Here is a 21,436-nt window from a genome sequence, read left to right as displayed (position 1 = left end):
AATTTCAAAAAGACTGTGAAACTTTTAGTTTCAAAGGCGGGACTGTGGGAGATCAAGATTTGGCCACCCTGAAATATATCTCTTTACCTTGATTGTTTTCTCTGAAAGACATTTGACCTCCCGCAGTGCCTACTGGGCAAAGATGGCACAGACTGTTTAACTTAGTACGGGGAGCTTACTACGCCTTAAATGGCTCCAATCCTGAAATGACTGAAGCATGCTGGCTATGCCTAGCGGTCAGCCCCCCCCTTCTTATGAAAAAATTGCCACCATGGGGGTCTATAATAACACCACGGACCACACGACTTGTCTTTGGGGCAAAGAAGGGCAGATAACCCTAACGGATGTGTCGGGGACCGGTTCAGGACTATGCTTAAAAAAAAATTCCCCCGGGCTACCAGGCTCTATGTAATAAGACTGAAGTCAGCCTTCCGACCACTCCTGGTTATTTTTTGATACCAGGGCCCAATAGGTGATGGGTTTGCTCCACAGGCCTGACCCCCTGCATCTCAACTAGCGTATTCAATTCGTCACAAGATTTTTGCGTGCTTGTGCAGTTGGTGCCTAGAATTTATTATCTTACTGCCAATAGTTTCGAGGATGAATTTGACCAGAGATCCAGATTATGGAAAAAAAAACCAGTATCCCTCACCCTGGCTGTACTCCTGGGACTGGGAGTTGCCGCGGGCGTAGGGACTGGCACTACGGCCTTAGTCACAGGAGAAAGGGGATTAACTGCCTTGAGCAATGCTATAGATGAAGACCTCAGGACTTTAGAACAGTCCATCTCTAAATTAGAGGAGTCCCTCACCTCCCTGTCTGAAGTAGTGCTCCAGAATAAAAAAAGATTAGACATGAGGCAGCAAGGCAGGGAGGCGCAACAGAGCTGGTTTGAATCCTGGTTCACTAAGTCCCCCTGGATGACGACCTTACTCTCCTCCCTAGCAGGACCCTTGCTGATTCTTTGTCTACTTTTGGTTTTCGGACCGTGTGTTTTTAATAGAATTACTGCTTTCATAAGAAAAAGGGTCAATGCAGTGCATGCTATGATGCTCCAACGCCATTACCAAGCTCTCCCACGCAATGAGCCACTGATAGTAGACACTGAAAACTAAGTTCTAAGATTAGAACTAGGGACAAAAGAAGAAGTGGGGAATGAAGGAAGTAAATTATATTAAAAATTTAAAAGTTACTACCTTAGAGACAGGCACCTCCACGCCCTAAGGATTCCTGGTATAGGAGGGAACGTTTATCGATCCTGACTGACTCTATTCATGAAAGACCCACCCTAAACTGTTCGGGGAAGAATTGAGAACAAGAGAGTGCTCCAGAGGGATAAGTTTGGGAGGGTCGGGGTGGAGGGGGTCCAGATGGGGACGCGTGTGTGTAACCTGATAATCGCTTCGCGCCATAGCAATTCGCGCCATAAAATGTAACTGTTTAAATGTTTCAAATTAGCCAATCATGTAAGACCGCGCCAACCTTTTCCCGCTTTGTGCTTCCAAACCCTATATAAGAGTTTGCCCTTTAAGGTCCGGGGTCGACTCCTCTGTCTCCTGCGAGAGATATGTGTCGACCCGGAGCTCCGCTTAATACACCTCTTGCGTTTGCATCAAGCTCGGTCTCCTGTGTCTGTGGGTCCGCGCCTTCCCGAGACTGGAGTTGGGGTTTCCTTTTTGGGATCCTACAGTAGGAACAGTGAGAGCATAAACTTCTGTAGCTCTAAGCCACCCAGTTTATGGTCATTTGTTACAGAAGCCCCAGGAGACTACTACAGCCCCCAGCCCCAATTTGCTCTCCCCACAGCAGCCCTAGGGGGCCTGGCCATGCCCTTCCTCTGCTCTGACCCTGCAGTGACTCACATCTGTCTCAGGGTCAAAGCCAAAGTCCAGACAATGGCCTGCATGGCCCCGGGCCATCTGTGCTGCCCCCTGACCTCGAGGACCTCATCTCTTACACCTTCTCTCCTCCCTATTTAATCCCCCAAGCACACAGATCCCAGTAAACCCACCACCACCAAGATGCTCCCTCCGCTGGCCTATGGGAGATTGTTCCAAGGATGGGCACTGGCATTTCCAGTCATCCCCGTGTGGGTGCTGCACCGCCCATCAAGTGGCTTCCCCTCCCCTCCCCTTGAACCTGGACTCTCCTGTGGCTGCTCTGGCCGTAGAATGCACTGCAGGGATGCTGTATGACTTTCAGCCCTTGAAAGGCCTTCCAGCTTCCATTTTTGCCCTCTTGGGATTGATTCTTGCTGCCATGTAAAGAAGCTTGGGCTGGACCAGTGAATGATGAGCCATCTCATGGAGAGCAAAAGAGGGAGGGAGAGAGGTGGGAGAGAGGGGAGAGAGGGGGAGGGGAAAGAACGAGAGGAGAGGGGAGGCGCAGCTGGGCCCCAGCTGCTCCAGCCACCCCAGACATACCAGTGAAGCCAAGCTCCCCGCTGGATGCAGCCACATGAGCGACTCCAGCTGACACCATATGGAGCAGAAAAAGCACCCAGCTGAGGCCAGCTCACCTACGGGACCGTGAGAGATGATAAAATGGCTGTTGTCTTAATCCTCAGAGCTTTGGGGGCATTACACAGCATAGACAACTGACCTGGGGCCCTTGTACCTGCTGATCCCTCTGCCGGTTAGAGCCCTTTCTCAGGGGGTCCTGTGGTTCTCCCTCTCCTGGTTCATTCAGGCTCAGTTCACCTGAGCCTGAACCCTTGTCAGGGTTCCACGATCTCCTGCCTAAAATAGCCCCATCTTCCATAACTCTCATCTTCTAGCCCTGCTTTTGTTTCCCTGAAGCCTGTGTCACCACCAGACATTCCGCCATACCTGTATCTGTTTATTTACTGTCTGTCCCTCCCAACCAGGTTGTCAGACTTGGGTTTTGTTCCCTGAAGTACCCCAGAGCCTGGCAGGGTGCCTGGCACAGTGCAGGGGCTATGACGACCTGCTGGAGGGATGGATGGATGAAGTGCCCGCCCTTTTTCCCAGCCTCCACGTCTGCCCACAGCCTGTGCCCACAGTGGTCCTGGCACATAGTGGGCCCCCAATAAACAGTGTGTCAGTTGTACTAAGTGTAACAACTTAAAAAGCCCTCAGTGTTCTGACTTCCAGGCACCCAGTGTCGCAGTGGGGAGACACAGGCCCACCCAGAGCAGGGAGGATGTGGCCTCAGGCTTAGGTGGATCAGGGACCAGCCAGGGACGCCTACCTCTTCGCCCCGAAATTGTGACGTTTCATTCAAAGGAGGTATTCCCCTACTAAAAGAGCTTTCTGGTGTATGACTCCAGGTGGACGAAGCTTTAACTAGACTGGGGAGGTGGTGAGCTGCCTGTCGTGAAGGATGCACAAGCAGACCTGGCAGGGGCTGGACCACTGTGCAGTAGAGAATCGGGGCCAAGGCTGGGTCAATGAACTGTGGGGTCTTTTCCTCTTGGTATTAGCACAGATGGGTCTCTGTCAGGGTCTGGCGAGTGTCTGAGGCCAAGCTGGTGCAGGGGTAAGGAACTTGGTCACCTGTACTTCCCCTCTGCCCAGACAAAGTCCCAGGCTACAGATCTGGCCTCTGTCTGCTGGGGAGGGTGGGGGAGAGCCTTGCTGCCCTTTGAGGCACCCAAAGCTTCTCCCTGTGCACCTCCTCGGGACAGGGTGTGACGGTTGCCATGGAGCTGGGGCCTTGTTTGGTGACATGGGGCTGGGTGGGCCTTTGGGAACCTTTAGCTGGCTGCCCTGTGTGATGGGGTGAGTGGGAGCCCCACCCTGTCCCATGAATCACTCCCAAGGTACACAGCAAGGTAGGTTCTTAGGAATACAATATTCCCCAGGGCTTGGCTTGGCCACCCCCCCACCCCGCCCCTCTGGGCATCTTGGGCCCACTCCCTTCATGCTGGGCCTCACTGGAGCTAGAGATGTCTCGACCACAAAGGGATGACACGGCAGGGAAGCTGGCCTCTGCCCAGAAACCACGACATTCTGGTCATCTGCCTGATGCTGTAAAATAAGATGGCACCCACGGGCCACCTGGCCAGATACACAGAGCAAGGAGGTGTCTGCGTTAGCAGTCGAAATAGTGCTTGGGCACAACTGTTGTGCCAGACCCTGGGCTCAGCCCTGGCGATACAGTGGGGGAACTAGAGACCCGATCCCTGCCCTCAGGGAGTTCCAGTTTAATGGAGAAAAGAGACATTTACCAAGTAATGCTATGGCTGATTGGTGACTCATGACCATGAGAGATCATTTATACTGTGGTAGAGTACAGCATGGGGTAAAGTCACAGAGACTAAAATGGCCTGAAACTGATGCCTGAAAAGACAGAGTGATCCAAGAAATGAGTCAGAAAGTCCGGAAGCTGACCTGAACACACACACACACACACACACACACACACACACACACACACAAACGCGTGCCTCAGGCACGGATGTGGCCATGACGCCTGTGGTGTAAGATGCATCCGAGTTCTTTGTTTTCTATATCACAGCACCTCTGGCTGCTGGCGTCCACTCCCTCCAGCTGTGGGCCCAGTGTTGGTCACTTTGCGTGGTGTCTCTCCCCTCCTGAGCGTGTGCTGAAGCCCCAGCGCTGAGCCAGGCGAGTGGAGGCGGGCTCTCTGGCCTCAGTCTGCCCTGGGCCCCGTGTTGCTCTCTTCATTTCTGCCACACAGTGGCGCTGCCAGGGGCTGCTGACTCTGGTGATGCCCAGTTGTCCCCGAGTGCGAGCTGGCCCCCGGCTTGGTGGCCAGGCCCCTGTCCAGGACTGTGGGAGGGAGCGTCTCCCAGCCTGGCCCAGTCTTTGCTTGTCTGCTGCCTGGCTCCCCTGTTGTCACCTGCAGCAGCCCCAGGATGAATGCAGGACTGGTTGGGGTGGGGGATGGGACTCCTGGAGCCCTGTGGGTCTGGGAAAGAGCCCTCATCCCTGAGCCTGGGGCCACAAATTGAGCCAGCTGGTGCCCTGAGCGGGCTGCAGGTGTGGACGTATGGGAGCTTGTCCTGGATCAGGCTGAGAGGGGACACTGAGGACGGCCTACGGCTGGGGTGTATGATAAAAACAGCATTTCAAATCATAGGGAAAGAACGGATTTCTCAGTTTTTTCAGTATTTTGGGTTTTTATGGAGGCTTCATTACGTAGGCATGATAGATTAAACCGTTAGCCTTTGGGGAGTAATTCAACCTCCAGCCCCTCTCCCCTCCCTGAAGGTAGGAGGGATGGGGCTAAAGTTCCAACCCTCTAATCACATGGCTGGTTCCCTTGGCAACCAGCTCTCATCCTGTGGTTATCTAGGAGCTTTCCAAAAATCACCTCATTAACGTAAACTCAGGTGTGGTTGAAAGGGGCTTGTTAGGAAAAACAAAACCACCCATTTCACATATATCACTCGAGTTATTTCAGGGAACAGAAGATGCCCCTTCAGGAGCTCTGTGCTGGGTCCCACAGGTGAAGATTGTAATATATACCACGGCAGCCACAGGTAACTGATAAAGACAGACTCCAAACTGACAAGGGGAGATGCCTGGAGGAGGTGGCGGGAGTGGCATAGAGATGGGCATGAAGAGCAAAAAGGAAAAATAAAAACAGGGCCCTGTGCAGAGCAGCAATGAAGCCACAAACCACGAAGGACATGAAGCATTTGCTCCTGCGGGCCCCAGTTAAACACAGAAAAGGGAGAAGAGGGAGAGTCGTGCCTGGGTCAGAAGACCTGGGCTTGACTTCCGGCTTGGTGACTGACCGCCACGGGGCTGCAGGAAGTCCCTCTCTCTGTGGGGCCCGGTTTTCTCATCTGGATGAGAGAATGCCTGCACTGCCCACTTCTGGGGAGCTGAGCAGCTGATGCGTCGGTGAGCAAGAGCGGGCTTTGAAAAGGATGAAGCAAGCTCTTCCCGTGTTGTCGTGTCTGCTTTCAACTGCCTTTCAAAAGAGAGAGAGAGGGGAAAAAGTCAATACATATTTATGATATATATTATACAAAAATATATTATGTGTAAGTATATCTATTATATATACATATATGTATATATAGATATGTAGAAATATAGACACAGTAACATGGTATAAGATATAGTAAATATATATATTATATATATATATGGGAAGGAGAGGATAGACAGCAAATATAGCAAAATGTTAATACTTGTGGAATCTAGGTGGAGGCTATACATATGGGCATTCATTGTATTATATACTTTTAACTTTTCTGTAGGTGTGACCATTTCTATAATAAAAATCTGCAGAGATAAAGCCTTTCCAGGGCCGGCCCCGTGGCTTAGCGGTTAAGTTCGAGTGCTCCGCAGCTGCTGGCCCGGGTTCAGATCCCGGGTGCGCACCAACGCACCGCTCCAGGCAGGGGAACAGTAAATGCAAAGGCTCAGAGGTGTGAGGGAGCACTGGGTGCTTCAAGAAGGAAGCAGTGGCTCTGTGGCTTAGCGGTTAAGTGCACGCGCTCCGCTACTGGCGGCCCGGGTTCGGATCCGGGCGCGCACCGACGCACCCCTTCTCTAGCCATGCTGAGGCCGCGTCCCACATACAGCAACTAGAAAGATGTGCAACTATGACGTACAACTATCTACTGGGGCTTAGGGGAAAAAAGGGAAAAAAAAAAAGAGGAGGAGGATTGGCAATAGGTGTCAGCTCAGAGCCGGTCTTCCTCAGCAAAAAGAGGAGGATTAGCATGGATGTTAGCTCAGGGCTGATCTTCCTCACAAAAAAAAGAAGGAAGCAGCAAGGAGTCTGATTGGGAGGACTCTGAGCTTTAAGTACCTGGTGGCCCACGATTCCCAACCTTTTCCTGCTTCAGTGCACTTGAGGTTTCCAGTCCTGCTCGTAACACAGGTTCCTTCTAGGAGTGGTTCTAGTGAGTCGGGGTGGAGATCTGAACCTCCCAAGGAACGAAGTTATGTCCCCTTTAGGGAGAACCCCCTCTTCACCCGGGGATGTAGGCCACGGGGGGATGACAATCTGCTGGGTTTTCAGGAGAGACGACACCTGGCCTGATTTGAGTGTTTGGAGGGTGGGTCTGGCCAGGTGCAGAGGCTGGGCTGAGGGGGGCTGGGGCTTAGGGCAGGGAGCCCCAGGGGGGCTGCTCCTCCTGTCTGGGTGAGAGGTGGTCAGGATGTGCTCTGCCCACTCGCCCTGGGCTCCCTCTGGGAACCTTCTGTCCGACGAGGGAGCGCCCTGCCCTGGTAGTGGCCAGAGATGGAGGAAGGAGAGAGGGCAGGCCACTTGGGTAAGGAGAGGTGGGAGGACGATGTTGGGAGCCCCCTCCCAGAGCCAGGCTGCAGGGGGACAGCAGGGCCCTGCAGGGAGTGCCCCCAAGCTTGGCCTTGGTGTGAGCCTCCAATTCCGGGATCTGCCCTGGTGGCTGGGAGATCTTAGACAAGCCCCCTTCCCCGCTCTGTGCTTCATCTAGAAAGTGAGGGCAACTCCCTTCTGCACAGGGGGGCTGTGGGGAGCCCTGGTTGCCAGGCTGGGGACTGGACGAGGAGATTCCACAGAGTGTGGCAGGGATGTCCCTGGGGCTGCCTGGACACTGGGGCTGCCTCCTCCCCCCGCGGCCCCTCCCTGACCAGGCCCTCTTGGAGTTGGGGTGGGGGTGTCCAGGCTTGTCTTGGCGGCAGCAACTGATTGTTCTCTTCAGACCCCTCCCTGGCCATGCCAGATCCATGGGACCAGCAGATTCTGCCCCAAACCTGTCCAACCAGTTGTTTGGGGGGTGGGGGCACCTGGAAGGGGTGGCAGGAGGTGCCAGAAGCAGCCTCCCCCAGCCCAGCACAGACGGCGGAGGTGCTGGGGCTCTGGACACAGCAGACAGACCCTCAGACAGACAGACGGTTGGACACTTGGCCTGGCCATGGGGCTCAGTGGGGGACAGTCTCGGCTGCTGATGCCGCTGTTGCTGCTGCTGACCCGTCTCCAGCCCAGGGCAGGCCTGGGTGAGTGAGGGTAGGGGCAGGGCGGGGGTGCCCACTGCCCCTCAGGCTTCAGGAGGACAGACCCCACCTCCCCCAGCCGCCTCCTGAGCCCCAAGTCTGGGGACTGGGTGCTGGGGGGTCAGGGAGACAGCCCAGCAAAGAGGCCACAAGACAGACACCCAGCCCCACCCCAAGGCGGCAGAGTGGGTAATGCTTCCCCCCTCTTTGGGGTTCTCATCCCCACACATCCTGAGCCCCCACCCCACTTCTCACCCATGGCCCCCTCCTTCCTGTCCCTGCGGAGAGGTGTAGCCGCCTTCCCCGAAAGGAAACTCTCCCTGGGGCTGCGGGCGCGTGCACTCGTGGGGCTCTTAAACGCGGGGGCTTGGAGATGCAGTCCCCGTCTCCGCTGCTCCGCGCCCTTTCCCTCGCTAAGGGAACGTTAAGTGCCTGCTGTGTGCGGTGTGCTCTGAGCCCGAGAGAACCAGGAGCTCTGGAAGGGGAGATCTAGCCCTGAACCCTTGGAGCTGAGCTGAATTAAGTGGAAATGAATCATACTGAACTACTGAGCCGAAAGAGGGAGAAGGTTCTGGAGACTTGCCTGAGAGCCCACCTCATCTCTCTTCTATTCCCTGGTATTGGGGTCTGGAAAGAGGAGGAGCAATGCTCTCAGGGAGCCCAGGGAAGAGTTAGGGGTTCTGAGCTCTCCGAGCAGCAAGGCTGGACACCGGCTGGTTGCCCATCTTGAGCCCCGGCCTGGGGGCCCAGGCCTCTTATCTTCCGCCTGTCCCTGCTCTTCCCCAGGGGAGGCTGTGAGGGGCTGAGGGGGACAGGCTCCGGAAGGGGAGAGTGCCTTGTGGAGGCGGGGAGTGGCACAACACTGGGTGAGGAGAGGATGTCCGAGGCTCTGAGCCAGGACGTGGCCCACATCCAGACCTGGGGTCTTGGCGGGGACCTTCCTGTGTCACCTCCCCACCCTCCACCCCCAAGCCATTCACTCCTCTCATCAAAGGAAACAACCTGGAGTATGTGGGTAGAGCTGGAGGGACTTGAGAGGTAGGTAAACTGAGGCCCAGAGGGTCAGAGCTCAAAGTCACTGGGCTCCATCAAGAGTCTGGCCTGCGGTTCAGGCTCCCCGAAATTAGACTCTCACCCCAAAAAGGCCTAAGACCCCTTCCCCAGGAGAATTGTGCCTGCAGCTGGGGGAAGGGACCTCCTGTTCCAGGCATCTGTCCCCCGGCCCCGGCCCTGCCCATCACAGAGACCCCATTGACTCAGGTGGGGCAGGCTGGATGGGCCACCCCTGACCTCCCATGGTGCCCACCTCTAGTAGGCTCCCAAGGCAGGGGCCAGGGACAGGACTCAGGCTGCCCACCATGCCTCACGGGCACAGGATGGCCAGGGAGCCCTCTTGATGAGTGTCTGCCAAAGCTCCCAGGAAAAGCCCTAACTGCCCCCTCAGCCTGGGGCTCCAGGGCAGGGCTGTGCCTCCCCCCTCACACTGGGGCTCCCAGGGCAGTGCTGTGCCTCCCCCCTCAGACTGGGCTGTGGGGGCTTGGTGGTCCCGTTGAGCCTCTTCTCTCTGCCCCCTACCCGCCCCAGAGCACATCAGCTATGTGCCCCAGCTCTCAAATGCCACTCTGGCGGGGACAGTCACCCAGTCCACCTTCACCCTGGAGCAGCCGCGGGGCCAGTTCAGTCACCTCAACATCTCCGACTTTGACGCCATCTGGCTGGTGGTGGCCCACAGTGATGGTGGGTGCTGCCGGGACAGGCCTTGGCTCTCCCTCTGTGAAATGGGCAGGGGCCTGTAAGGAGCAGCAGGTCTGGGGGGAGAAGGGGGAGATGCTGCTGGGGTGTGGCCGCAGGGCTGTCTGGCCTGGTGGGATGGGGAGAGCCCTGCCCGTGCGGACCCCACCGTCTGACCCGCAGTGCCCCACCCTCAGCCACCCAGAACTTCACTGCCCCACAGAGGGTGAAGGACAGCCCGGTCCCCGCCGACGTCCCCCAGGAGGGCTACTACCTCACGCTGACGGCCAACCGGGCACTCTACCCGGGCAGCCAGCCCAGCAACCAGCTCCGGGTCCTCTGCGTCGGCAACAACACACACTGTTCCCCGAGGACGAGGGGCTGCAACCACCCCCTGCCGGGCCCGGGCCCCTACCGGTGAGGCGCTGCCAGGCCTGTGCCCAAACCTGAGCATGAAGCAGCTCCTGCTGGGGGCCTGGGTTCCCCACTCAGTTCTGCCAGTGCGGGGGCAGGGGCAGGGGCAGCAAGGCCTCAGTGAACTCCCCTACTCAAGCCCCAAGCCTCCGGACCCCGCACCTGGAGTCTCCCCATCCAGGCAGGGCGTGCCCCAGGGCAGGACTGTCCGGGCCCTGCCTCCATCCCCTCACTAAGGGCTTGATCACTGATGCTCGGTGCTAGGGGATCTAATCCACTCCACACACATTTCCCAAATGAGGATGCTGAGGCCCAGAAAGGGAGAGGGACACACCCAAGGCCACACAGCTGGGAAGTGTCATGGCTGGGATTGGAGCCCCTTCTGGTGGGCTCTAAGACTGTGCTTTTAAGCCCCAGTCCCCACTCCCCTCACCCTCCAGGCCCTGGCAGTCAAGGGGATAGACTGGCACCAGGGCCAGAGGGTTTCAGCACCCCAGGACCCTCACCTCCAATGCTGGGTTTCCTGTTCAGAGTGAAGTTCCTGGTGATGAGTGACAGGGGACCAGTGGCTGAGACAGAGTGGTCCAGTGAGACCCACCTGCAGCAAGGTATGGGGCCAGATGAGCAGGTCAAACACTAGGGCTGGGGGCCCAGGGGCCTGGGGGGCTCTCGAGGACTGGGGGTGGGCTAGGGGGAATGGGCCAGCCTCCCATCGGTCAGAGTCACCATTACCACCCTGGTGTCTGCAGGTGCCCCTCCCCCAGCCTGGGGTCCCGGCCAGGGTTGGGGGTGGTTGGTCTGGAGGCTGTTCCAGGTCCCCCTTCTCAGGTCAGATCAGATCTCTTTCCTCCCTGCGTGGCCCGCCTGTGGGCCCCTCACTCCCTCAGCCCAGGCCCTCCAGGCTGCCCCAGGGCCCCAGAGCACGGGCACTGTGGTCATCATTACCATCCTGTCAGTCCTGCTGGCCATCCTCCTCACCGCCCTCCTGGCCCTGCTCATCTACACCTGGTAAGAGGACAGGGCCGAGACCGCCTGGGCCCATGGGAGCGGTGGGCCGACCTGGGTCGCCTCTGCCTCCTTCTCCCTCTCTGGGTTCTCCTGCCGGCCCAGGCCCCAGTCCCAGCTCCCCCTTGCTAACCATGCTGGAGGGGTTTTCCCTGAAGGCCAGACAAGGGTAACAACTATTGAGCAAGGGATTCCCAAAGTTCTAGAACCTCTCAGTGGGGGCGTGTGTGCATTAACCCCTCCCTCCGCTGTCCCTCTCTGCCCACCACCTTCCCACCGGATCCACACTTTCCATGCGGGCACCACCGCCCCCTGGTGGCAAAATCTGGAATTACGAGTAGGGGCAGGTGGCAGACACTCCTGGTGGGAGACGCCCAGGTGGAGGTGCACTACTTTTAGTCTAAGTGCTGAGCTTGGCCTCAAGACTTCATTCAGGGCTCGGGTGCTGGGGCCTGGTGGAGAGGGGATGTCCACAAGGCTTCCTGGAGGAAAGGAGAAACCTGGTCCCGGGGTAGGATTTGTGGCGGGGAGGAGAGCAGTTCCAGGACAGAGATGGGGAGGGCCTGGGGCAGGAGGGTTGCGGGCAGCCAAGCAAGGCCCAGGCCTTAATTCCCAGCTGAGGAAATGGGCTGTATCAGGAAGGCCAGACGGAGCCAGTGGTGGGTTTTGATCAGGAGAGACAGGCAGATGGTGTTTCAGAGGCATCCTTGGGGCTGGGTGCTAACAACGGGCAGGGAAGAGGGAGCTGGGTTTGTGAGGTTTAGAGGAATAGCCTGGTGCCCTCCAGCAGAGCCTCAGTTTCCCCAGTGCTCCTGTGCCTAGAGCGTTCATCATTCTCTCTCCCTCTCTCCTCCCCTCCCCGCAAGCTACAACACCTGTGGGAGCACGCCCATTTCGGGCCCAGGGGAGTCAGTGGGTGTGAGAAGATATAACACCCACCACACGTTCAGCCCTCGAGTCGTGGGGGGCTCCAGGGGACCCCCATGTGCCCCTCAGCTTCCCCCCTGGTCCAGGCTGCAGAGCCTGGGCTGGGGGCATGCCCTGCAACTTTTGGATGGAACCCTGGGAGAGATTGTTTCTAAATGAGGATGGGTGGGCCGGCCCCGTGGCTTAGCGGTTAAGTGCGTGCACTCCGCTGCTGGCAGCCCGGGTTCGGATCCTGGGTGCGCACCGATGCGCCACTTCTCCAGCCATGCTGAGGCCGCGTCCCACATACAGCAACTAGAAGGATGTGCAACTATGACTTACAACTATCTACTGGGGCTTTGGGGGAAAAATAAAATAAAATAAAATAAAAAAAACTGAGGGTGGGGGGAGGATGTCCTTAGCCCAAAGCTTGGGCCTGTCCCCATCATAAATAAATGTCCCCAACACCTGCCTGTGTGTCTGTGTCATTGTACACCTGGGCAGTCTCCCTGCACCCTGTCCCCTCTGGGGGCGGGGGGATTCTCAGGAGGACACAGCACTGCGGGTGGGGAGCAGGGTCCCAGCCAGCTGAGCCATCTGGGGCAGGGCAAGCTCTCCTCGAGCCTCAATGTCCCTCTCTGTAAAATGAGGTTGATAACACCGGCCCTGCTGGGCCGCGCTGAGGCTAAACCAAGGAAGGGAACTGCATGTCGGGCACTTGTTGCCCCCTCACCCCCCAGCATCCTCCTTGTGGCCCCCCTCTCCAGCTGGCCTCGCCTCCTGGCTGGAGGACTTAGAGCCGTCGCCTCTCCTCCCTCCAATGCCTCCTGGAGTGCACAAGAGTGCAGCTTCTAAGCTTCACACGCCCCTGTGCCCACTCTGGACGTGGGGGCAGGAAGTGCGTGTGGAGCAGCAGCAGCTGGAGAAGTCTGTGCACAGCTCAGCGCAGACTCAGCCCTAAACCCAATCCTGAGCGCCTAGCATCTGTCATTACCAGCCCTCGGGCCGGGCCTCGAGGGGCCAGAGATGACCAGGCAGGGTTCCATCCTCAAGTTGCCTGCCACTGTAAGGGGAGGAGAGGGATACCACCGCGCACGAGGGATGGAGGGGGTGCAGGCGTCGGAGGTTCCTGGGCAGGTGTGGCCTTGGAGAAGGAGCAGCACTGTGGCAGGTGGACACGGGAAGGGTGCCCCGGCGGGAGCAAGAGCATGTGCAAAGGCCTGGAAGCGCTTGGGCACTGGTGGCAGGTTGGGGGCAGCTAGAGGGTGGGGTGAGGGATGGCGGGGAGGCCAGGAGGTGCCCCATCCACGTGGAGGGCCTTGCCCTCCTGGGCAGAGGGTCGGGAAAGGAGGGTGCTGGCTGGGTTCCCAGGTGCCTGTCTCTGGGAGGTGCAAATGGCCCTAATTGGTTTGTTTTCTGGTACAGAGCATCCTGCTCCTGCTCTGGAGGAAATGCTCACATGACCACGGGGGAGCCAGGCCGGGAGGGTCAGGGAGGGAGGGGGGCAAACAGACTCCCAGCTTCTGCCCACATAAGCCTTGGCCTCTTTCATGGCAGCCATGAGCCCTGACCCTGGGGCTGGACAGACCCCTTACCCTCTCTGGGCCTCAGTTTCCCCTTATGTAAAAAGCAAGTGTTGAACTGGGTGACTCTAAGGCCCTGCACTCCACAAAGCAACACCCTGTATGACAGGAAATAGATGGCTGTCTTTTTTTGTGTGTGTGTGAGGAAGATCGGCCCTGAGCTAACATCTGCCAATCCTCCTCTTTTTGCTGAGGAAGACTGGCCCTGGGCTAACATCCATGCCCATCTTCCTCTACTTTATATGGGACGCTGCCACAGCATGGCCTGACAAGCGGTGCCTCCGAGCATCGCCCGGGATCTGAACCCGGGCCGCCAGCAGCAGAGCTCGCGCACTTAACCACTACGCCACGGGGCCAGCCCCTAGATGGCTGTCTAGCAGGGCAACTGAGAGAGTTTACAAAGGTGTGGGCAGCGTGTTAAGGGGACCAGTAGGAGAGGGTGGCCCAGGGCACTGATGGGCCATAAGCACTCCTGTACCGGAAGGGCTGACGAGAGGCGGTGGCGTTTCCGGTGCCAGTGAACAGGAGCCACGGCCAAGGGTCCTGCTCAGCAGGAGCAGGGGCTGTGGGTAGAGGGACGCAGCCACTGGAGGGAGGTCCTATGGATGGACTGAGGGGGTCCTATGACCTGTTGTTTACTCACAGCACTCTGACACCAAACATGTGGGTTTTTCTCATACCAACCAATTCTCCAACTCTCCAGACACCAGCTGGGTGTCTACAATTTAATTCAATTCTGACACTAACTACGTAGAGTCAGTGCAGACCCCGCTGGTAAAGGGCTCCGTCCCACAACACTGCCCCCACGTCAGATGCCAGTCACAAGCACTGGGGGCCCAGGGTACCCACACTTCTGTCCAACTTGGCTACAAACCGGGGATTCCCATGACCCCCTCCTCAGGTTTGATAATTTGCTAGAATGGCTCACAGAACTCAGGCAAAGAGTTTACTTAACTATTACCCGATTATTTTAAAGGCTATAACTCATGAACAGCAAATAGAAGAGCTGCACAGGGCAGGGTGTCGGGGAGGGGGCATGGAGCCCCTATGCCCTCTCTGGGTGCCCCGCACTCCCACCACCTCCATATGTTCTCCAACCAGGAAGCTCTCCATACCCCATTGTCTAGGATCTTTATGGTGGTTCTATTACAGAGGCCTGCTGATTAAATCGTTGGCCACCGGTGACTGAGCTCAATCTCCAGCCCCTCTCCCCTCCCTGGAGGTTGGGGGGTGAGGATGGTGCTGAAAGTCCCAACCCTCTAATCACGTGGTCTTTCCTCTGGTGACCAACCCCTGAAGGAAGCATCTGGGGGGGCCCCACCAAGAGTTGCCTCATTAGCATAAACTCAGGTATGATTGAAAGGGGTTCGTTATAGATAACAAAAGATGCTCCTCTCACCCCTAGCACTCAGAATATTCTGAGGGTTTGAGGAGATCTGTGGCAGGAACCACGACAAAGACCAAATATATATTTCTTATTATATCACAGTGTCACAGAGGGGCACAGGCCGCCTTTGTGCCGATCCTGTGGACTCAGACCCTTCCCCACCCTGGCCGTCTTCAGACTGGAGAGAGGGGCAGACGGATGACCACAGAGTCCTGTCCCAGACATAGGGCTACCTGAGGCTGGGATGGGAGTGTGCAGAGGGGACTCTGCAGGAGCTGATCCTTGAGTCTTGGAGGACAGGGGGCTTTGCCGGCTGGAGCTGCTGGGGCCCCTGAATGGCCCCTTCACCACTTTCCTGCCTCTTCCTTGAGGATACCTCCTCCCTGAAGCCCTCCTGGGTGGAACCTACCTACACGCTTCAGGCGGGAGGTGGTGAGTGTGGGGGTCCTCCTTGCTCCTCAAGTCCCTTTGGAGTAAGTGCCCTGTGCAGCACAGCTCCCCCTCCCCCGCCTCCTCCGCCCCCTGTCACTGGTCGTTGCTCATATTCTGGACCGGCACTGCATCCTTGAGAAACATTGCCCTCCTGTTCATAGCTGACCACCCTCCAGCCCTGTCTCATCCTGGGCAACTTAGCTCACCTCTGGACCCTCCTCATCAACTTCCCCTTCCCTCGGCATTCACCCCCTCCACCGCCTCAGCCAGGCCCTGTGTGCATTAATGACCCCCAGTCTCTCCCCTCAGCTGCTTCTCATATGTCCTCGGTCCCCTGGCTGCCTCTGACTGGATGTCCCAGAGGCACCTCATGCCACCACATCACCTCCACAGCCAAACCCAGAGCTGCCCCCAGCCCCACGCCTCCTTCTAGTTCCCCAGTCCTCTGATCAACCTTTCTCCCTGACCACAGGCCCCCACTGGACATGCACCACTTTCCACGACAGACACAGCCTGGCCACGAAGCTTAAGCCACCTCCTTGGGACCTGCCCAGTGCTGAGCTCAGAGCCCAACCTCAGCGGCTAGTGGCGAGCCCAGCACAGACTGGGTGGGAATCTCCCCCACTCCCACTGGAAGCTCAGCCATGTCTGAGTTTGCTTCCCTGGGCCCTTCTGGGGCCTGGGCGTCCAGGACTGGCCGGAAGGGAAGGCCCGAGTCAGAGTGTCCGGCCCCATAAAGTCGCTGACCATGTTCCCTGTGGAGCAGAGAGGGAGCCTCAGCTCCTCAGCTCCACGGCCGTCCCGTGGGACCGGCTCACAGGGACAGCCACATGGGGCAGCACCACACAGTGGCCGGGGCCCTGCGAGGGTCCACGTCTCTGCCCCAGCCCTGGCACCCTGCCTGACCCTCCTGGGCCTTCTCATCCATGAAGAAGATGGAAGAGACGAGCAGTAAGCTCCCGTCCAGCTGTGGCCCTAGGATCGCTGAGTCTCTCCCCATCCGTTCATTCGCTCATCCGTTCATTCCCACACTCAGCAGACAGTCATGGACTTCGGCTTTGCTGGGCGCTGAGACATGTCATCCTGGCCCTCAAGACCAGCCCCGGCTCAGTGGGGACTATACACACACAGAGATAACAAGGGGACCCTCTAGGGATGGAGAAGCACACTCTGCGGGCATTGCAGGGGCTGCAGGGGCTGGTGGGGTGACCCTGACCACAGGGTGAGGCCGCACCAGCCCACTCAGCACTCCAGCTCTTGGGGCACAAACCTGGGGAAAATAGACATGGGGACAATGACCTCGACACGTGGGCCACGCGTCTCCTGACATCTGCCTGATAATGGACAAACGGATGGGGGAAGGACCTGCTCCTGTCTTTCTGGCTCTCTCTCTCTCTGTCCCCCTCCGTTGTGTTACTCTGCCTGTTCCTCGCTCTATTTCGTCTCTATTTTTGACAGTGACAAGCCATGGGAACTCGTCTCCCTTCCTAGGGGGAAGCCGTCCGAGCTGGCCCAGAGATGGGCACGACCATTTCCTAATAAACACCAGATACAATCAGAAGCTGGCTTCTGTTCCAGGTTTGGGCTCAGCAAGGGAAAGGGGCAAAACAGAAGCAGATAGGAGAAGGGAGAAAGAGAATGTGTGTCAGGGACGTGGACAGTTCACAGCCCATCGCCCCAACTGGCAGGTACAGAGGGTCACCATGGCCCCCCCTCCTGCTGGCCCTGCCCCCAATACCCTTTGCGGCCTCCAGTCTCACCATCTCCATGTCCTGGTCCCTCTCCAGACACCCTGTTGTCCCCTGCAGCAGGAGCCCAGGTGGCCCGAGGGACCGTTGTGGGAAGAAATTAGGCAGCTCTCCCCTACTCCCCACAGTGTGTATTTGTACCCCCTCTTTGGCATGGGATCTGGGGCTCTCCTGGGCACGCTGACTCATACAGAGGGGTCTGAAGGCCCAGGGGATACCGGAAGCCAGGCAGGCAGGGGGGGCTGTGAGGCCTGGGAGAGGAAGGAATCAGCTCGTCCTGGATTCTGGGGTCCAGGTCTGACCCTAGCAGCCTAAGCTCCCTGGGGGATGTTTCCACCTCGGAGCACAAAGATATAGGGGTGTGACCTGAGAGAGGGGACAGCCACCCTGTTGGGAGGTGCCTCCCAGGGAGGACAGTCTAGGCCCAGGACAAGGGGGTGGCCTTCTCTGCCCTCCCAGGACTTATTGGTGAGCCCCAGGCTGAGATGTGGGCTGCTCCCGGGGTCCCCCTGGGGACGTGCAGGGATGCTGGGGACGTGGTGTTGCAGGGGCCAGAATCCTGCATGCTGGGTGGGTTTGAGCTGCCCAGAGTCAGGCCCCAGGTTCCTGTGTCATCTTGCTGGCCTGAGGGCTCACACATGCTGTTCCTTCTGCCCTCCTTCTGCTGTTCTCATCTCCCACTCCCTTCACCTGGAGCCCAACCCTCCTGGTCCTTCAAGCCCAGCTCAGATGTCACCTTCTCCTTGTGGCCATCTGTGACCCCTTCTACTGCAAATTATTTGTCCCCTCTGAATCTCAAGGACTCCAAGAATATCTCCCAGCTGCCACAAAGCTGGCTCTCCGTCCATCCCTGTTGGGGAGACTGGACTGAGAGAGACAGATGGGGAGCAGCAGAAACAGAGACAAGGAGACTCAGACCACCATTGTCAGCCACCCCATCATTCCAGCCCAACCCAGCGAATGCCAGACACAGAAGGCATGAGGAGAGAGGAGGGGCTGCCCCTAGCACAGCACTTACTGGGCACCAGGAACTGGCCTGAACAATTCACAGACGTGAACCTCGAATTCTGTGGGGAAATTCCATGATTAGCCTTATTTTACAGATGAAGAAACTTAGGTAAGTGGCACCAGGGAACACAGGGGACGGGTCTCAGAGCTTGACTGGAGGGGCGGGGGCTGCGGGGCCCTGGGTGGTGAGGGAGGGGTGCCCAGCTCTCCCACCCTGCCGCTGATCTGGGCAGCAGCCCGGGGGATCACCCGTCCTTCCCCCACTCCCACCCCCGGCTTCCTCAGTGGGAAAATGAAGCAGGGCGTTTCCACTCCTTTCTGGAAGGCTCAGGATGTTAACGAGGGCAAAGCACGCAACTCCATTCAGGGGGATGAACTTCCGGGAAGAGAGGAACCTGGGTCTGGGCTGAGGGCCAAGGGCGGGGTGGGCAACGGCCCCTCTGGTCACAGAGCCTGACCACCAGCTGCCCCAGGGCCACGGCTTGGCCTCTCTGACCAGCCAGTGGGCCCCCAAGCAGTCTCCGAGAATATCAGAGATATTGGATGGAGGCCTTCTCTGCCTCAACCGGGCAAGAGACCCCTTTTCTTCCCACCATGCACTTGCTCCAGGTTTCCAGAGTGTTCTGTGTGTTCCAGAGGTGGGCTCTCGGGCCCTGGGGAGGGTGTGGCCGCCATGGACTTGGCTGTCCCCAACTCGCCCGCCTTGAGTCGAAAGCTCAGTTGGCTGGGGTGAAGGAAAGAACCGGTTCCAAATCCCACCTGGACCCTGTTGGGATGCCAGGCCTGTGCTAAGGCCCCAGAAGTTAAAAGCTGCAGACAGCCGGGACCTTGAGCTTCCATCTCCAGCCTCAGTCCCCAACGTGGGGACATTTCTCTCCAGGCTGCTCTCTCCCACTCCACCTTTCTGTGTGTCCCTGGTTGCCTGGTGTCCTCCCCAGTCTGTATGCCGGGCACAGGAACAGCTTGGCCACAGTCCCTGTCCTATGAGGGGAGGGTGGCCAGAACGGAGGGACAGATCCCAAGTAGACAGTCCCAAAGTGTCATGAGAGGAGCTCTCAGTCTGCAGGAAGAAAGTTCTGGGTCCTCTTAGGGAGAAAGGTCTCTTTCCTTGCTGAGCAACCCAGTGGGTCCTTCGGCTGTGAGAGGGAGGCCCTGGGCCTGCAGGGTGGCAGGAGTGAGGTCGGGAGGGCTGCCCCATTCTGCCAAGAAAGGCTGAAGAATCTGGAGTTTCCCACCCTGGGCCACAGGGGGGAGGTGGAGAAGGGACCTGGTGGGTCTGCTGGGGAGACGGTGAAGACAAGTGTGAAGTGCCTGGGATGGGACAATCAGAACTGACCTGTCCGGGATTCAGTGTTCTTATGTCTACCCCAGGACCCAGCAACTCTGCTCGAAGGTATTTCCCTGAGAAAAATGAGTGCTCACGTCCGCCAGAAGACAGACGAAAAAATTTATGTTCATAGCAGCCTCATCCATGCCAGCCCCAAACTGGACACAGGCAGATGTCCGTCCACGGTGAAGGAAGGAGGAATTGTGGGAGCTCCAGCCACACCAGGGAGTACGCTTCAGCAATAAAGAAGGATGGACCGTGGATACATGTAACCGTGTGTGACCGTCCTGGTTAAAGCTTGGTTAGACAAGCCAGGCGCAGAGGAATGTATACTGGATGAGTCCGACTGGGGTGTGAGGAAGCCTCTTGGGGGCTGGAAATGTTCTAGATCTTGATCTGAGTGTTGGTTACCCAGGTGTACGCATGTGTAAAAATTCATCGAGCTGTTCACTTAGGATTTGTGTCTTACTTTATGAAAGAGAGCCCATGTTTCTTCAACGAGCATCTGTGGAGCACCCACTGTGTGCCACTCCAGCCACAGCGGGCAACAGACAGAGGTCCCCGCGGCTGGGGTGTGGGGAGCCATCTTTCGCCCTGAGAAGGCTGGTCCCCCTGCACTGCCCACACTGTCAGCCTGGCTGCCCCCCACCCAGGCACAGATCAGGAAGAAACTGTGTGGGGCGCAGCAGGGGAGGGAGGGGACAGTCACACAGAAGGTCCCAGGCAAAGCAAAAGCAGAGACACTAGTAGGGACAGTGGGGGTCCTTCTGGGGGTGGCTAGGGCAGGGGGCTCCAGTGAGCTGAGGGCTTGGGAGCACTAAAGGCCGGGGTCCCGAGTGCCCACGGGGCACTAGGAGCTGTGGGAGCGGAGGAAGGGGCAGCAGCAGAGGGGAGCGGTGTGCAGAGGGGCTGTGAGTGTGGCGGGTGTGGGGGAGCTCTCTGAGCAGGACTCAGGCGGAGAAGCCGCCTCCAGCTCCTGGCCCTTTGCCAAGCTCCATCCTTCACTCCAAGGCTCCTGGTTCTTGTCAGCCCAGCCAGGGTCCTGTCCCGGGCTGGAGTGGGAAGGCAGTGGCGCCAGGAGCCACGACAGGTTTATGTTCTGGCTGCAGCTGCACTGGCCCCAGGCCAAGCCTCTTGTCTTGCACACATACATCCTTCTCCCCCTGGAGCCAGAGGAGGCCCAGCCACGGCCCTGGAGGCCAGGATCTCCTAGGAATCTGTCTCCGCCAGCCCTGGGCCATCTCTGCTCAGGGGATGCCCTGAGAGTTGTGCCTGGCCCCTTTGCCCCACTTCCCAGCCCCACCCCTACTCCTTCAAGTTTAGCCTGGTGCCACCTCTTCCAGGAAGCCCACTCGAAACATCTCTTCCCTGCATGGGAAGAGTGTGCATTTGGTTGCTCCTGCAGGGCGTGGCAGAGATCTGGACCCAAGATTCTGGACTCCCACACTTCAGCTTTCCACCTGCCCAGGACTCCTGGTTCTCCACTTGCCTTGCCCTGTCTCAGTCTCCTGCTCTAAAAAGTGGGAAAATAGTTTTCACCTACAGGGGCTGAGGCTGAGGGCATGAAGTGACTGCAGCTCTGGGGAGGCCTCAGAGCTCCTCCTGGCTGCCACGCCCTGCTATGTTGGGATCCCCGTGTCCACAGGGCACCTGAGGGATGCGTCACCAGCCCTGTGCCTGCCTCTGCCCACCCTGGCTTCTGCCCGAGACGACTCTCAGTCACCTCGGGGATGCCCAGAGGGACCTGCAACCTGTTCCCACCCCACCCCCCAACAAGGGGTCCCTGGGGATAACTGGGGGACCACGTTCCCCTCCCTCTGCCCCCCGCCTCAGCCTGGGGTCTAGAACAGTGCCCTCTGTATTTCCTCTTTCTGACTTCCTCTCTCTCTCTCTCTGCCTCTGCCTTCCTCCTTCTGTTCTCCTCTCTGAGGCAGGTCTTTTCTCTGTCCCCCCAGGGAGGTGGGGGCCGTGCC

At 58.0% G+C, this 21,436-nt stretch overlaps 1 protein-coding gene across 1 annotated transcript; it reads left to right on the top strand.

Annotated features, from left to right (window-relative positions):
* The first annotated feature begins 7,814 nt into the window (after positions 1 to 7,814).
* LOC101393348 (uroplakin-3b-like protein 1) lies at positions 7,815 to 12,340 on the top strand. Its single transcript, XM_014796523.2, has 6 exons — positions 7,815 to 7,925; positions 9,507 to 9,659; positions 9,851 to 10,070; positions 10,599 to 10,675; positions 10,955 to 11,075; positions 11,939 to 12,340. The coding sequence occupies exons 1-6, from the start codon at positions 7,844 to 7,846 to the stop codon at positions 12,156 to 12,158; spliced, it is 873 nt and encodes a 290-aa protein (XP_014652009.1). The 5' UTR covers positions 7,815 to 7,843; the 3' UTR covers positions 12,159 to 12,340.
* Positions 12,341 to 21,436: the final 9,096 nt, after the last annotated feature.

Source organism: Ceratotherium simum, chromosome 26 (genome assembly GCF_057802395.1).
Source record: "Ceratotherium simum simum isolate JZ-2026a chromosome 26, ASM5780239v1, whole genome shotgun sequence".
Classification (NCBI taxonomy): domain Eukaryota; kingdom Metazoa; phylum Chordata; class Mammalia; order Perissodactyla; family Rhinocerotidae; genus Ceratotherium; species Ceratotherium simum.
The sequence above is the reverse complement of the archived record's forward strand: the minus strand, read 5'-3'. Positions and strand labels throughout refer to the sequence as shown.

Excerpts from the sequence above, each read along its gene's own strand:
- LOC101393348 (XM_014796523.2), top strand. The coding sequence starts at position 7,844 with ATGGGGCTCAGTGGGGGACAGTCTCGGCTGCTGATGCCGCTGTTGCTG. Across the intron at positions 7,926-9,506 it reads CCAGCCCAGGGCAGGCCTGG|AGCACATCAGCTATGTGCCC; the intron begins GTGAGTGAGGGT and ends TACCCGCCCCAG. Across the intron at positions 11,076-11,938 it reads GCCCTGCTCATCTACACCTG|CTACAACACCTGTGGGAGCA; the intron begins GTAAGAGGACAG and ends CCTCCCCGCAAG.